Source organism: Brachycentrus maculatus, unplaced genomic scaffold, assembly GCF_059751285.1.
Source record: "Brachycentrus maculatus isolate JH-2025_06_01 unplaced genomic scaffold, ASM5975128v1 h1tg000337l, whole genome shotgun sequence".
NCBI classification, from domain to species: Eukaryota; Metazoa; Arthropoda; class Insecta; order Trichoptera; family Brachycentridae; genus Brachycentrus; species Brachycentrus maculatus.
The window spans coordinates 216256-230105 of NW_028281086.1; the positions used below are offsets into that span (position 1 = coordinate 216256).

Sequence of the window (13850 nt, forward strand, 5' to 3'; positions counted from 1 at the left end):
TTAGCTGCTGAAACCCACAAGCCTGTCTGGAAGAAATTTCCATCATTTTCAAAAAAACAGCTTATACCCCCTCTTCATCCTTTAACGTCCCAAGGGTACAAATCTTAAGTTTATTTTATTTATTTATTATGTACAACATATTAGTACAAGTATCTACCGTAGAACGGGGTTCTTAAACTTTGATGTGTTACTTGAGCCCAGTACAAAAAAAAATAGATCTGTATTTAGTCTACAATAATGAACGTATCGACTTGATTCATTGTTTCCCTGACAGGTGACACTTATTGTCACGACACGTTCATTATTGTAGACCAAATACGGATTTTTTTTTTTTTGTACTGGGCTCAAGTAACACATCAAAGTTCAAGTAGCCCCGTTCTACAGTACTTATTTTGTGTAATTCATTTATGTAAGTGACTTGATTGATGTAACTATTTTGTGAAATTCCCAAAAAATTTTTTTTTTTTTTTTAAATATCTAATTTTTGTGTGTTTGTTTTTCGTTCTAGTGCGGGGATAGTATATGCCCCGGTGATGCTGGAGTTAGCGCTTCCCGAGCTGGTCCAGCGGCGTGCTGGCACCCCGCGTGCTTCCGCTGCGCCGTCTGCCGAGAGCTGCTCGTGGACCTGGTGTACTTCTGGCGCGCCGGGCGCCTCTACTGCGGCCGCCACCACGCAGAGACGCTCAAGCCGAGGTGCTCGGCCTGCGACGAGGTGAGAACAACCCGCTATTTAACTAACCACATGTGGACCCTCAAGCCAAGGTGCTCGGCTTGCGACGATGCGAGAACAACCACTTTTTCTTTTGTTCGTGCCATGTCAGGTCCCCGTGACGTCGACTATCATCACTTGAAAGTAATCTGTGTCCTGGGCAGTTCTAAACAGCGTCTCTACCGTAGTCCTGATCCCCATTCAATCTCGTATATATTTAACTAACCTATTTGACTATTTCGGGTTGTGGTCCCGTGGTAAGTGTCGCGGACTCTTGAGTTAGAGTTTCTCGGTTCGAACCCACTCTACCACTATTTTATACCTATTTCTTATAATGATCCGTTGAGGCTCACAGAAATATGTAGTATGAAATTGAAGTATATTTATAAATAATAAAAAACACAAATATTTCTCTTTTTAGAAAATAAATAAATGACCACGCTAAACCAATCTATCTTTGCGAACAATCTTCGCCTCTTCCATATTCATACATACCGGCCGATTATTCCAACTCCTGACCTGACCACGCCCAAATATTTGAAATACTTGATAGTGTCAAGTTTTCCTCGATCTTCCTCTGCTTTTACCAACCATATTATCTTCATTAATTTGTTTTACTATCCTTTCTTCATTCATTCGATTCACATGCCCAAACCATCTCAACACACCTTTCTTAATTTTATAATGCTCATTTTGGCTTTGAATTATTTCCTTATTTCACCATTCAAACATCTATCATACATCGTTTTGCCGCTTATTCGTCTGAGAGATCGAATTTCGACTGAAATCTGTGCACTTTCACCCTAATTTTACCAACATTATGCTTCACTTCCATACATTATAGTTTTATATTTTTGCTGTATTTTTTTACAAATTAAATGAAAACAATAAAAAGAGTATAAAAAAGAACTTCACTGAGTTAAGAAAGGGGTAATATTTTTAAACGTATATTACTTTAGCAATCTTGATTAAATCGTAGTTCGCTTATTTTAATATGAACTGGAACATTTGCTTTATTTGAAATAATAATGAAGGAAAATTTATCTGCGTGGGTACGTTGGCCAATAGCTTTCCAGTTAATAAAAGAACACGAATATAAATTATATATTTTTTTTAAAGTTTGAATAAAAATCCCAAATCCCGGATGGCGTGGGCCAGTTCACTAAATAAAGAGTGAAAAATTCATACGAGCTATGTGCCATTTCATTAAAAAATATATGCAAAAAAGGACGTTCGTCAAAAGTTGTAATTCGTTACCGAAACTCTTTTTGGAACTGGCAAAGGAAGAATTAAAGCAGAGTAAACGCTGTTGGAATGCGGTCCCTCAGACGAATGTGTGGAAAATTATTGTAAGACAGGTTTAAAAACGAAGATATTAGAAAGGAATGTAAGGCTGAACTAGGGATAATTAATAGATTAAGAAGAGTTCTCTAAGGTGGTATGGACATGGGGAGCGAATGGATAGCGAGAGAATGACTATAAAAATATATGTGGTGAATGTGAGCCGGAGAACAGAACGAAAACGGCCGAAAAAGACTTCATATCAATCAGCACGATCATATCAATCAGAACCTAAAATTTGGTGGTGTCAAAAGTCTGCGTAATCTTAGGGCATGTATGACTAGATTTATGGATGTGAAGAAAGCGACGAGTGTATGTCAAGACAGAATAGTGTAGCGTTCCATCCTCTCTGCCTACCCCTGCGGGGAAATGGCGTTATGGTAGTAGTAATATTTTCGAAGCTGCATTTACCTTCCTCTTTGACTTAGATTATAATTTGTATTTTAAATTTAAATCTGTAAAAACCGGAATGTGAGTAACAAGCACCGAGATAAAGCTTGTCAAGAGTTTGGTCCACTCCATTTTTCTTAATGCTGCTGAAACATAGACCATAAAAACAGCAGAAAGGAGAAAAATTCACGCAATTGAAATTTGGTGTTAGAGGCACATGGACAGCTAGAAGCACCAACATTTCAAAGCCTGTCAGTCGCTTAACCAATGCATACCAAATATGACATGTATCTGCTCAAGAACTTTTGTAATTTTCCAGTAAAGTTCATCAAACTACACTTAGGACATTTGGAATTTCCCCCTTTGAATATGAAAATACCTTTTATCAAGCAGGAAAATGGTATGAAGTATTTAAAGGCAAAGGTTTTGCAGCGGAAGTGAGTGTTGTATGCGCCTACACATTACACCCTCATCCCTTCTCGAGTTTACATTCATCAACGGGGACGAGGGTGGTATTTTACTAGGAAACCCCCTTCAGACGTCCCCGAAATTGGCGAAATTACTAGTTACCACGGTGTGTTATTAATGAAAGATTTCTTTATAAAATATAGCGGCTTATAAGGTTCCTAAATTTGTTTCGCAAGCTTTATTTAGTCTGATTTTATTAAGTTTAAAAATGTATCCGTATATTTTAATTAATATGTTAAAGGAAGTATTAATGCGTAATTTAAAAAAAAAACATATAAATTCAATAGTTAGGTTCTTGAATAATATGGTTCGTGCCTAGAATAAGTAATTTTTTAACCAACTAACGATCGTGATATTTTTTCTCAGAGGTAGGCAAGTATTGCAAAATTATAAATTGACTTAACTTTACTTTTATATTTTTTTTACGAATATTTTTGTATATAGTGGTTATATACTAATATTATTGACATTTTTGTAAAAAAATATAAAAGTAAAAATGACTACCCACAAAGTTAATGCTTTAAATATTAATAATATTGGAAATTTGTACAAACCTAATTTAAAACATTTTCAAATTTTGCTTTATAGATGTAATTAAATCTCTTTTTAAACGTCGATTTTTCCCACTTCAATATGAATAATCTATCTCGACTTGAAAAAAACACTGGAGTCCTTTTTTTACCGATTTTTTGTATTTCATTTAATTTGTACAAATTGATAACAAACACACAAACACAAGAAAACTCTAATGTATGGAAGTAAAGCCACGAAGTGGACTGAATACAGTCGAAATGCTATTTCTTAGAAAAATGTGCGGCAAAACGATGCATGATAGATGTTCAAATGATGATATAATATAAGAAAAGAATGCAAGGCTGAGATAAACATTATCTATAAAATTATGAAAGGTGTGTTGAGATGGTTTGGGCCTTATAATTTTTATAACCTTTCAGAACAAATATTATTTAGCAGTTAAATAATTTAAAAAAATATTAAGTATGTAGTTAAATTGCTTATTTAGTAATTGGCATAATGTTTATTGATAATTTCACGCATGCCGCAAAGTCGATTGATCCGAAAGGGAAATATTATTATATGCACAAATAAAATATCAAAGGGTTATTTGTTATTGGTCACGAATGAATGGTTTTACGAAACACCAGCAATGCACCTGTACTGCACTGGGGTCAAGGGGAAGCGTAGCTGCATAGGAATTGGTAGCCAACTCGAGTAAGGTTACCAACCAAACTAAACTGCATCTACAATTAGGAATGTTATCTAACTAATTTATATGAATACGTATCTAAAGCGATTATTTTACGAGTATATTCCGTAAAATCGCTTAATGAAGAACTCACAATCAGTATGAATCGAAATCCATTTAAATATGTATGTATGTATTTGGTTTTTAAATGAAAAGAGTTATTAAAAAAGGTAAGGTGTTTAAAAAAAAATTAAAATTCAGTAGGGGAGAGTGCCCATGGATGGGACGTTTTTGATTTTGCCTCTCTAGTTCTTCTCTGTAAAATAAATCACAAAAAGTAAACGTGGTTTCTCTTTATTCAATCTTTTAGCTACAAATATGCCATACTTTGTTTTCTAAAAAAATTAACCTAACTGCCTGAAAAATCGATTTCAAATAATGTCCTAAAATGTCCCATTCATAAACACCCTCCCATGAGAGGGACACCAGTATACCATGAATGGGACATTAATTAAAATGCTAGATTGATGGAATAATTATATTTTAAAACAAAAATCATCTGTAGACACTTTCGTATAATACGTAGACACATGTAAAAGAAATTTTATTAAACATTTTTGCAACATTTTTGGCAAAATTTTTTTTTTTCATGGGCCACAAATTTTACATTTAAGCCATTGCATAAAACTATATTGATATTCTCCTTCACATATGTGAGACTTATTATCCTCCTTTCCTTTTGTTTTTGTCAGTGATACACCTTCTATTTCAACTGATTTATCTGAACTGATCTCTGTCATCACTCATTGAAATATTTTGTTGAAAACTGAGTTTTTTTAAAACTCTTTTAGCGTTAGGCTTATTTTATGGTCTATCTATAGGTTTTCATTTTCCATTCTTAAATAATTGTATTTTCAAAAACTTGTCCTTTTCTGAAGTGTCAGATATTATACTTGATTTCCCCTTACTGATTTATTTCTGTACTGTAGAACATATTCTTCCAGCTGAATTTAAATACGTGGAAAGTATTTCTTCTCGCTTCAGACTAAACTAACTAACTAAAAAAACTAACTTACCATCACGCCGCTTCCCCGCAGGGATAGGTAGAAAGAATATAACGCCACACCACTCTGTCTTTGCAAACATTCTTTTCGCCTCTTCCACGTTCATGCATCTCCTCACTCATACCCGCCGATTGTTACGACTCCTAACCTGACCACTTGCAATTATTTGGCTTACCTGATCGTGCCATGTTTTTCTCAGTCTTCCTCTGCTCCTTTTTCCAATAACATTCGCCTAGTAAATTTGTTTAACCGTTTTATCCTCACTCATTCGTTCTACATGTCCAAACAATCTCAACACATTTTTCTTAATTTTATCGATTATGCTTATCTCAGCTTTGCATTCCTTCCTTACTTCACTATTCGAACATCTATCATAATCGTTTTGTCGCACATTCTTCTGAGAGATCGCATTTCGACTGCATTCAGTCTACTTTCATCCTTATTTTGCCAACTCCATGTTTCACTTCCATACATTAGAGTTAGAACCGGGACTCCGTTATGCACTGCCAGTTTAGCTTCCGCTGATAGGCTCTTTTATTTCCTATCAGCCTTTACTTGTTTGATATGTCTATAAAGAGAAGATTTTCCTATTGCATATGTCTTTGCAACCGACCTAATATTTTGCTTTTATTTAAAACCTCTTCTACAGCAGCTTCAATTAGAACATTGGTGATTGATGGTTGGTGAACGATGCCGTGTTTTTGGCATTATAACCTAAAAACAATATAACGTTTACAATGCGTGTAATACAAACGAGTACAAACGATTTTTAATATAAATTAAAAGTATTCGCCATGAATGGGGCAATTTTCCCTTGAGTGGGACCGTCCCATTCATGATCACTGCGCGCGTCCCATTCAAGGAAATGCGTGATTTTTAGAAAAATAGATAAATCGATACATTTATTCTAAAGTAAATTTGATGAAACATACTTTATAATATCCTGAGAGAACCAACTTAAATAATTGTATATATCAATTGCAGCACTTATCATAACCTATATGTACAAACAAAATCAAACTGCAATATATAATTTACTTTTTGGCGCAAAAAAATTGTAACACGTCTTACTCGCTTCACTGTCAGTCGAGAACTGAGGTTTGAGGATTAATCTGTCTAATATCGTAGCGTTAATGTTGGGTAATTTTTAATTTTTTTTTGTAACAATAGTTTGGGCTGGAGGACGATTGTCCCATCCATCCTCTGTCCCACTCATGGGCACTCTCCCCTATATGTATATTCTAAAAAATCGTCTAATTCCAATAAATATTCTAAAAAAAATGAGCGTAAAGAGGCGTCACTAATCGCTCACTCCTTTCAACGTCATATATCAAAAAACTTGATTTTTCAGGAGATCGTTTTTAAAGTTTTAAAATATAATACAAAGTTTTAAAAATAAATATCAAGCCACTTATTGAACTTTTTACTTTGCAACATATCTTTTTAGGTAAAATCTCAATGTTTTTTCTCCATTTGAAAAATATTTAGCATATTCAAAAATATATACATATATACAATACCTTTTCTTCAAAATGTAAAAACAACACTTTCTGCCCTATGGCAGGTAAATATTAAGTTAAAAACATGCTGCTTTTGCTGGGATATAGTACATTTTCTGGGCATTCCAAAAATATGCACAACTGATAATTGACGATTTTTGACATATGACGTTGTTGAAAGGAGTGAGCGTAATGTGGAAAGGCAAATAGCCGCAAGTGAAATAAACGAGTTAGAAAATGATGCTTTTTGCCAAAACATGTATCATATACAATTTTGAGGCTATATGGATAATGAATTAATGTAAAGAAAAGAGATGGAGAAAAATCTGTGATTGCATATGATAGAGGCCAGTTATAAGAATGCTTTGAGCCGTGTTAAGCCAAACAGCCGCAACTCGAGTTACGGGTAGTTTTGCCTTTACACATTATGTCAGAGCTCAGCGCGACCGAGCGCGTTGTGATTTGAACGCTCGAGATCTCGGGCTTAACGTAATTCGAAATTTGACGCTTTTCAAATAGTCAAATTGTAAAATTTAAAAAAATATAAAAGTATATATATACATATTTCAAAATTGCAAATTGCAAAATCGAAAATGAAATATGAATTCAAATGAAACCAAAATTGAAAGGTTTGCCTTTCAAATTTTATTTCATTTTAATTCATTCAATTCCTTGTATTTCGGTACACTAGATGGGCATCCTTTTTGTACAGTAAAGATGAGTTTTTTTTTGTTATTTATTTGGGTTTTTTACAGCCACCACAAAACAATATACAACAACAATTAACAAATCTACAGCCAATTAAAAAAATCCACTGAAAATACTATTCTTATGAAAGTTATGTTGGTTGGGGTGAATGTGAGCGTGTGTGAGTGTGTGTGTGTGTGTGTGTGTGTGTGTGTGTGTGTGTGTGTGTGTGTGTGTGTGTGTGTGTGTGTGTGTGTGTGTGTGTGTGTGTGTGTGTGTGTGTGTGTGTGTGTGTGTATAGTACCTATTCCATATCAAAATAAATCATCCAACAAACAGGGATTATAAACAGTTGGCTTGTTGAACAAACGCCAACGATCAATCATTCACCCAATTTCCTGCTTAGTTCTTTTTTTATGGAATTAGTGCTTTTCCCAAATATATCTACGTCATTAAACATTTTACTAGACAATTTTTATTTTTAACATTTTATTAGACATCATTTATTAGACAAACAGTTTTGACAGAGATATGGTCGTCGTGTTTGAGTGATTGCGTTCATTATCCAATTGGGTCGCAATCTTATGCAAAATTGCCATTTTTTCCAGAAGAGCGCGTTCGTGTCTCAGCTGGTCGGGAAATTACTGTCTCTCCGCCAGTTACTGTCTGGCGGGTATTCTGCAGGATAACGATAGCTATTCTTCAACCTCGGTTAATGTTTTAACACCTGTTAAAATAATAACCGATCCTTTGCCACTTTAATCAAGAAAAATACCATTTATGTAAAATCTGTCTTCATATATCGCTCACTCCTTTCAAGAACGTCATAAATCAAAATAATTGATTTTTCAGGAAAACGTTTTTAAAGTTTAAAAATATATTACAATGCATTAAAAATAAATATCAAGCCACTTACCGAACTTTTTACAGTGCAACAAATCTTTTTAGGTAAAACCTGAAGGTTTTTTCTCCATTTAAAAAATATTTAATAAATTAAAAAAAAAAAAATAAACAATACCTTTTCTTCAAAATGCAAAATCAGCACTTTCTGTCCTGTAGCGGTTAAATATTAAGTTGAAAATATGCCTCTTTTGCTGGGATATAGTACATATTCTGGGCATTCCGAAAACATGCACAACTGAAAATTGACGGTTTTTGATTTATGACGTTCTTGAAAGGAGTGAGCGGTACATGTTAGTTTAAAAGGTCTTCTAAAATGAGAATTTTTGGAGGGTGCTCCGATTCAGACATTTTCAGGCACAGTTGGGGAATTGCACATCGCGGATTTATTTACAGACTTGTTATGGGTACCAAGTTGTTAATTTTGTTCATTTATTGATTCGGCAGTTACTTAGTGGTAATCATTATCAATTTTAAATGAACTTTTTACTTGGTAAATACCACATTTTTAAAAAATCTATTGTGACACGTGTTTTGATACATTCCGCATCATTATACGGTATTTTAAAATGGTGTATAATGCATCGAAACACATGTCACAATGATATAAAAATAATATACTCTCTTCCCAAGCATCCGTTTACATACCTCATATTATAATAAATAGTATTTTTCATGTATTAATTTTAAATCAAAGACAAATTTTTTGAGTCTACTAAGTTTTATTTTATTGACAAAAACACATAAAAAATAATATTGTGAAAAATTTTTCACCTAGTTATGGCATCAAATGAATGTTTGTTTGATAATGCCAGAACTAGGCGAAACAATTGTCACAGTATTAATTTTTATGGGTTTTTGTAAATAAAATACAACTTAGTAGACTCAAAAAATCTGTGTTTGATTTAAAATTAATACATAAATTAAAATGGAGTTTTAAAAATCAAACGCCAAATCAATAAGTCAAATCAGTCTTACCTTGCTAAATCTCAACCGGACTTTCCGGGTTTGAACCGGAAAAATGACAACACTATTTTTCCTGTCAACTAAATTATGTAGCGAGTGTTGTTATTTCCTCTTACTATGTTCGAGTGAATATTACCAACCCTGTCTTGAATACAAACACGCACAAATGAGCATGGCCTTCCTTGAGCAGGACCAACTACTGAGTTCTGTAGAACAACATCCTTAACACAGTAAAATGAGTCATTCGGTATAAATTAATTGCAAATTATAATATTATATTTAGCATTATGGCACGCAAAGCTTAGGAAAGTTAAGTACCTAGGATACGTTACAAGGTGTGATGGGTACCATCTTACAATTTATCCTTGAAATAAAATATGCTAAAATTAATTCAGTACTTTGTCAAATTAAAACATTAAAAATATTCATTTTATTTTTTGACATCTCATCAAAGATGAAGAAGAATATGGAAGTCGGGGCATTTACGGGGCTGACGACCGTCATAGGCTGGTTTAAGTGATCACTTTACACACTGGTTTAAGTGATCACTGTAACATTCACCAATTCTACCCATTATTGGCAACCACACTACTCAAATTCTAGGAAGTTCTATATATGTAAACCAATTTTAAAATGTTGTTAGTCCGCCTCCGTGGTGTAATGGTCAGCGTGTTTAGCTACCGTGCTGGAGGTCCCAGGATAGATTCCCAGGGGGGGTGAGAATAAATATTAGTGCATTTACACTCTAATATTCATTTAATATTACTCTGGACTGGTCCCTGAAGCGCAGAAGTGATCACCTTGCCTTCATATAATTAACGAACAACGATAACATTGCGTCAATACGATGCAGTGCCCTATGCACCATTGGGTGCGGATTAGGGTTAGAGAGATACTTAATCAGCAATATAATGATATTTAAGGAGATATTCGCAAACACAGAATTCATTCCAGCGGAAACTTCCGGAGAGGTCACATATCTGTTCACGTCCGATTTTTTTAAAGAATGTTTACTGTATATATATTCAAATAACTGTTTTGTTTTCAAAACCATTAAATAATTTCCAAGAAAAATTTATTGATTCAACGCAAAAATTGTGATTTAAGAAAAAAAATTAAGTACAAAAAATGTTACCTAAATTGAGATAAAATTAAGTTGCGAATCAACAAATACTGGGCCTTTAGAAGTACACCGGAAAATAGTTATTCAGTACTCGGTCGTGAAAAAAATACATGCTTCGTTATCAAATAAACCTGATTTTAAGTTGTTGTATAATACGCTCAAAGATCAACCAATTAGTCGAAAAAATGCCATGTAAATATTCGATATAATTTCACGTAGTCATGAAAGCCATTATTTTAGGGAGAAACCGAACACGAAACTAATAAAACAACATGTCTGCACTCACCCCCCTCGTCTTACGTAATAAGTGATCTTATTTTTGTTTTATTTTTTAAATAAACGGTTATGTGTTCACTAAACCACGCACTGGTGAAACTAACATGAGTAGGTACTTGACACTTGAATGTATTTTAATTAGTTCAAGTACCTCGAGTGAGCACGCCACCTTTACGAAGTACACGGCACTTAAATTCTGAAACTTTTCAGCCATCGACCAAGACTTAAGTCGAGGTTTGGTACTATTATTAAGCAATTCAGGGAGCTATTTGGAATCGTATTCGCTAATATTTATTTGAATAGATAGAAATGTTAACCAGCTGCCTGACATATATAAAGTAGAACCCATTCGGGGATCCAAAATAAATGATCTGAAAAGATACTTTATGGAAATCTTTCCATAAAGTATCTTTAATGTAGTGATTAGTCATATTTTCTTATTTTGTTTTTATCTAATGTTTTTTTTTATATTTTCTCATTTGTTTATTTTAAATATGCTTCTTATCTTATGTTTTCTTCATTTATTTCTTTTAAAAATGCTTCTTATGCCTATTTATTATACCTGTTTATTGTTTTCATATATTTATATTTTTGCATTTTGAAGAAAAGGTATTGTTTGATTTTTTTTTTTAAATATAATAATGAAAGCAGACTGAATGCAGTCGAAATGCGATCGCTCAGATGAATGTGTGGTAAAACGATGTTTGATAGATGTTCGAATGATGAAATAAGGAAAGAATGTAAGGCTGAGATAAGCATTATCGATAAAATTAAGAAAGGTGTGTTGAGATGGTTTGGACATGTGGAGCGTATGAGTGAAGAAAGAACGGTTAAACAAATTTATGAGGCGAATGTAGTTGGAAAAAGAAGCAGAGGACGACCGAGGAAAACTTGGCACAATCAGGTATGTCAAATACTTGAAAGCGGCCGGGTCAGGAGTCGTAATAATCGTCGGGTTTGTATGAGGAGATGCATGATTGTAGAAGAGGCAAAGAATGTTTGCAAAGACTGAGTGGTTTGGCGTTCGATTCTCTCTGCCTACCCCTGCGGGGAAGCGGCGTGATGGTTAGTTAGTTAGTTAGTTTAATATAATAATTTTTCAAATGGAGATAAAACCTTCAGATTTTAGCTAAAAAGATCTGTTGCACAGTAAAAAGTTCAATAAGAGGCTTGATATTTATTTTTAATACATTTAATAATATTCTTAAACTTTAAAAACTGAAAAAAATCCATTTTTTGATATATGACGTTCTTGAAAGGAGTGAGCGAAATGAGTAAAGAATGAACATGTAAATAAATATATGAAGCGGATGTAGTTGAGAATATGAGAAAATAAGAATATAGCTGTAGCTAAAACCACTTCTATTGTATTTACTGCTTCCAGTGGCGCATAGGGCACTGCATCGTTTTGAATGCTGCATAATTTTATCCAAGTTGATCATAAACTTCAAATGGAATCAAAATAATCACCAATTCAGATGACCGAATGATTTATGATTATAAATAATAATTTATAATGAATTAAATAAAAAATTATAATGAATCAATTTACAGTGAGTTAATTTCTATAATAATTTTTAATGAATTATAATCTCATGTCTAATATTATTATCTTCTCTTTCATATTTATGAAACGATTTCGTTAAAAGCACTGCGTATTTTTTCAAGTTGAAATTTAAAGAAAAACAAATTTGAAATTCAAGTCTGTCTTCAGATACATATATTATACGTAAGTTGATAAATTAAACTACATTTTTGATTGAATCTCACGAAAGCCTTGAATACATTACTTGCCATAAAGCCGAACAAACACGCAAACTTAAAAGACACCCTGTCATGCTGGATAATCCTCGTATTGTAAAATCGATAATTTATACCTCTTTATTTACTGGACTACTCTGCTACATTTTAAAATTATCTAATTCTTATTTTATAATTTTCCATTTAACCGTAACCTCAAATCACCTACTTCCTCAAACCGCTAACTTGATGAGTATTGAATGTGTCATCTAGTAAAAATTATAATTTTACTGGTTCACGCAGTTATGATTAACGAATGTTCCAAATGTAACTTAAATAAATTGAAATGTAACTTTGTTTTAAAATCATTATATTTATTCAATATTTTCTATATTCAATTCAAACCCCTTATCCGCACCCCAATGGTGCATAGGGCACTGTATCATATCAACGCAGTGTGATCTTGATCGTTAACTCATGAAGGAAAGGTGATCAGCCCTCCGCTTCAGGTACCAGTCCATTTTTATTATATTTATAGTGATTTTAAAACAAAGTTACATTTTAATTATAAAATGGAAAATCACAAAGTTAGTGCTTCAAATATAAATTATAGAATTTTCCAATGATAATTTATTTTCGGGATGTTCAGACTTTCATCTTCTTTCGTATAAAAACCATAGTTGCTTCTCTTATTATCTTATTAAATCACCCTGATGCGTAAATATAATATATATATATATATATATATATATATATATATATATATATATATATATATATATATATATATATATATATATATATATATATATATATATATATATATATATATATATACAAGAACTTATTTTGTAAAACTTGTATATGTGAATGACTTGATGTATGTAACTGTTTTGTGAAATTCCCAAATAAAATAAAATAATATATAAATATATTATATATATATATACACTAATTAAGGTGGTCTTAAACAAATTGCAAAAACATTTTAAATAGTAACATTACGTCATACAACGTCTATAATACTTTTCATTTTCAAAATACTAGCTGAAATTACCTTATCAGCATGATATAAAAAGCAAACAATCCATTTAGACTAGACTGTTCCCAGCCGTACCCTGATATTTCCGTTTTCAGTGTGTCATCACTTCCTGGTCCGATTAAGTTCTTTCAGCATTTTTTATTAAAGTTGATACCAGACGGTTAAATATCAAAGAAGATATGTGACTGCAGGTACGAGATAACAGAATCTAAAACAAATAAAGCGATAGTTCGCAATGCGTACTTTTTGTATCAACAAATTCCACAGTTCGACCTCAATAAATGACTAATTGCGCGATGTAATTACTCACACATTGCTAACTGATGTCTTCTTTTTTAGATATTTTCTTTGTCACTTTAATTATTGCGGGGGCCGAGAATGATATCCGGGTAGGGATCGTTTTGGTGCAAATGAAATGATGAAGTCTGATATAAATTTACA

General features: G+C 32.9%; 1 protein-coding gene across 1 annotated transcript in view; it reads left to right on the plus strand.

The window, feature by feature from the left end:
• The window catches only part of LOC148303952 (uncharacterized), a 225301-nt gene that overhangs the window by 205372 nt on the left and 6079 nt on the right, over positions 1-13850 (plus strand). Inside the window, exon 5 of the mRNA XM_088269087.1 lies at positions 509-712. Coding sequence (XP_088125213.1) covers positions 509-712 — 204 coding nt within the window. The remainder of the gene's footprint in view (positions 1-508; positions 713-13850) is intronic.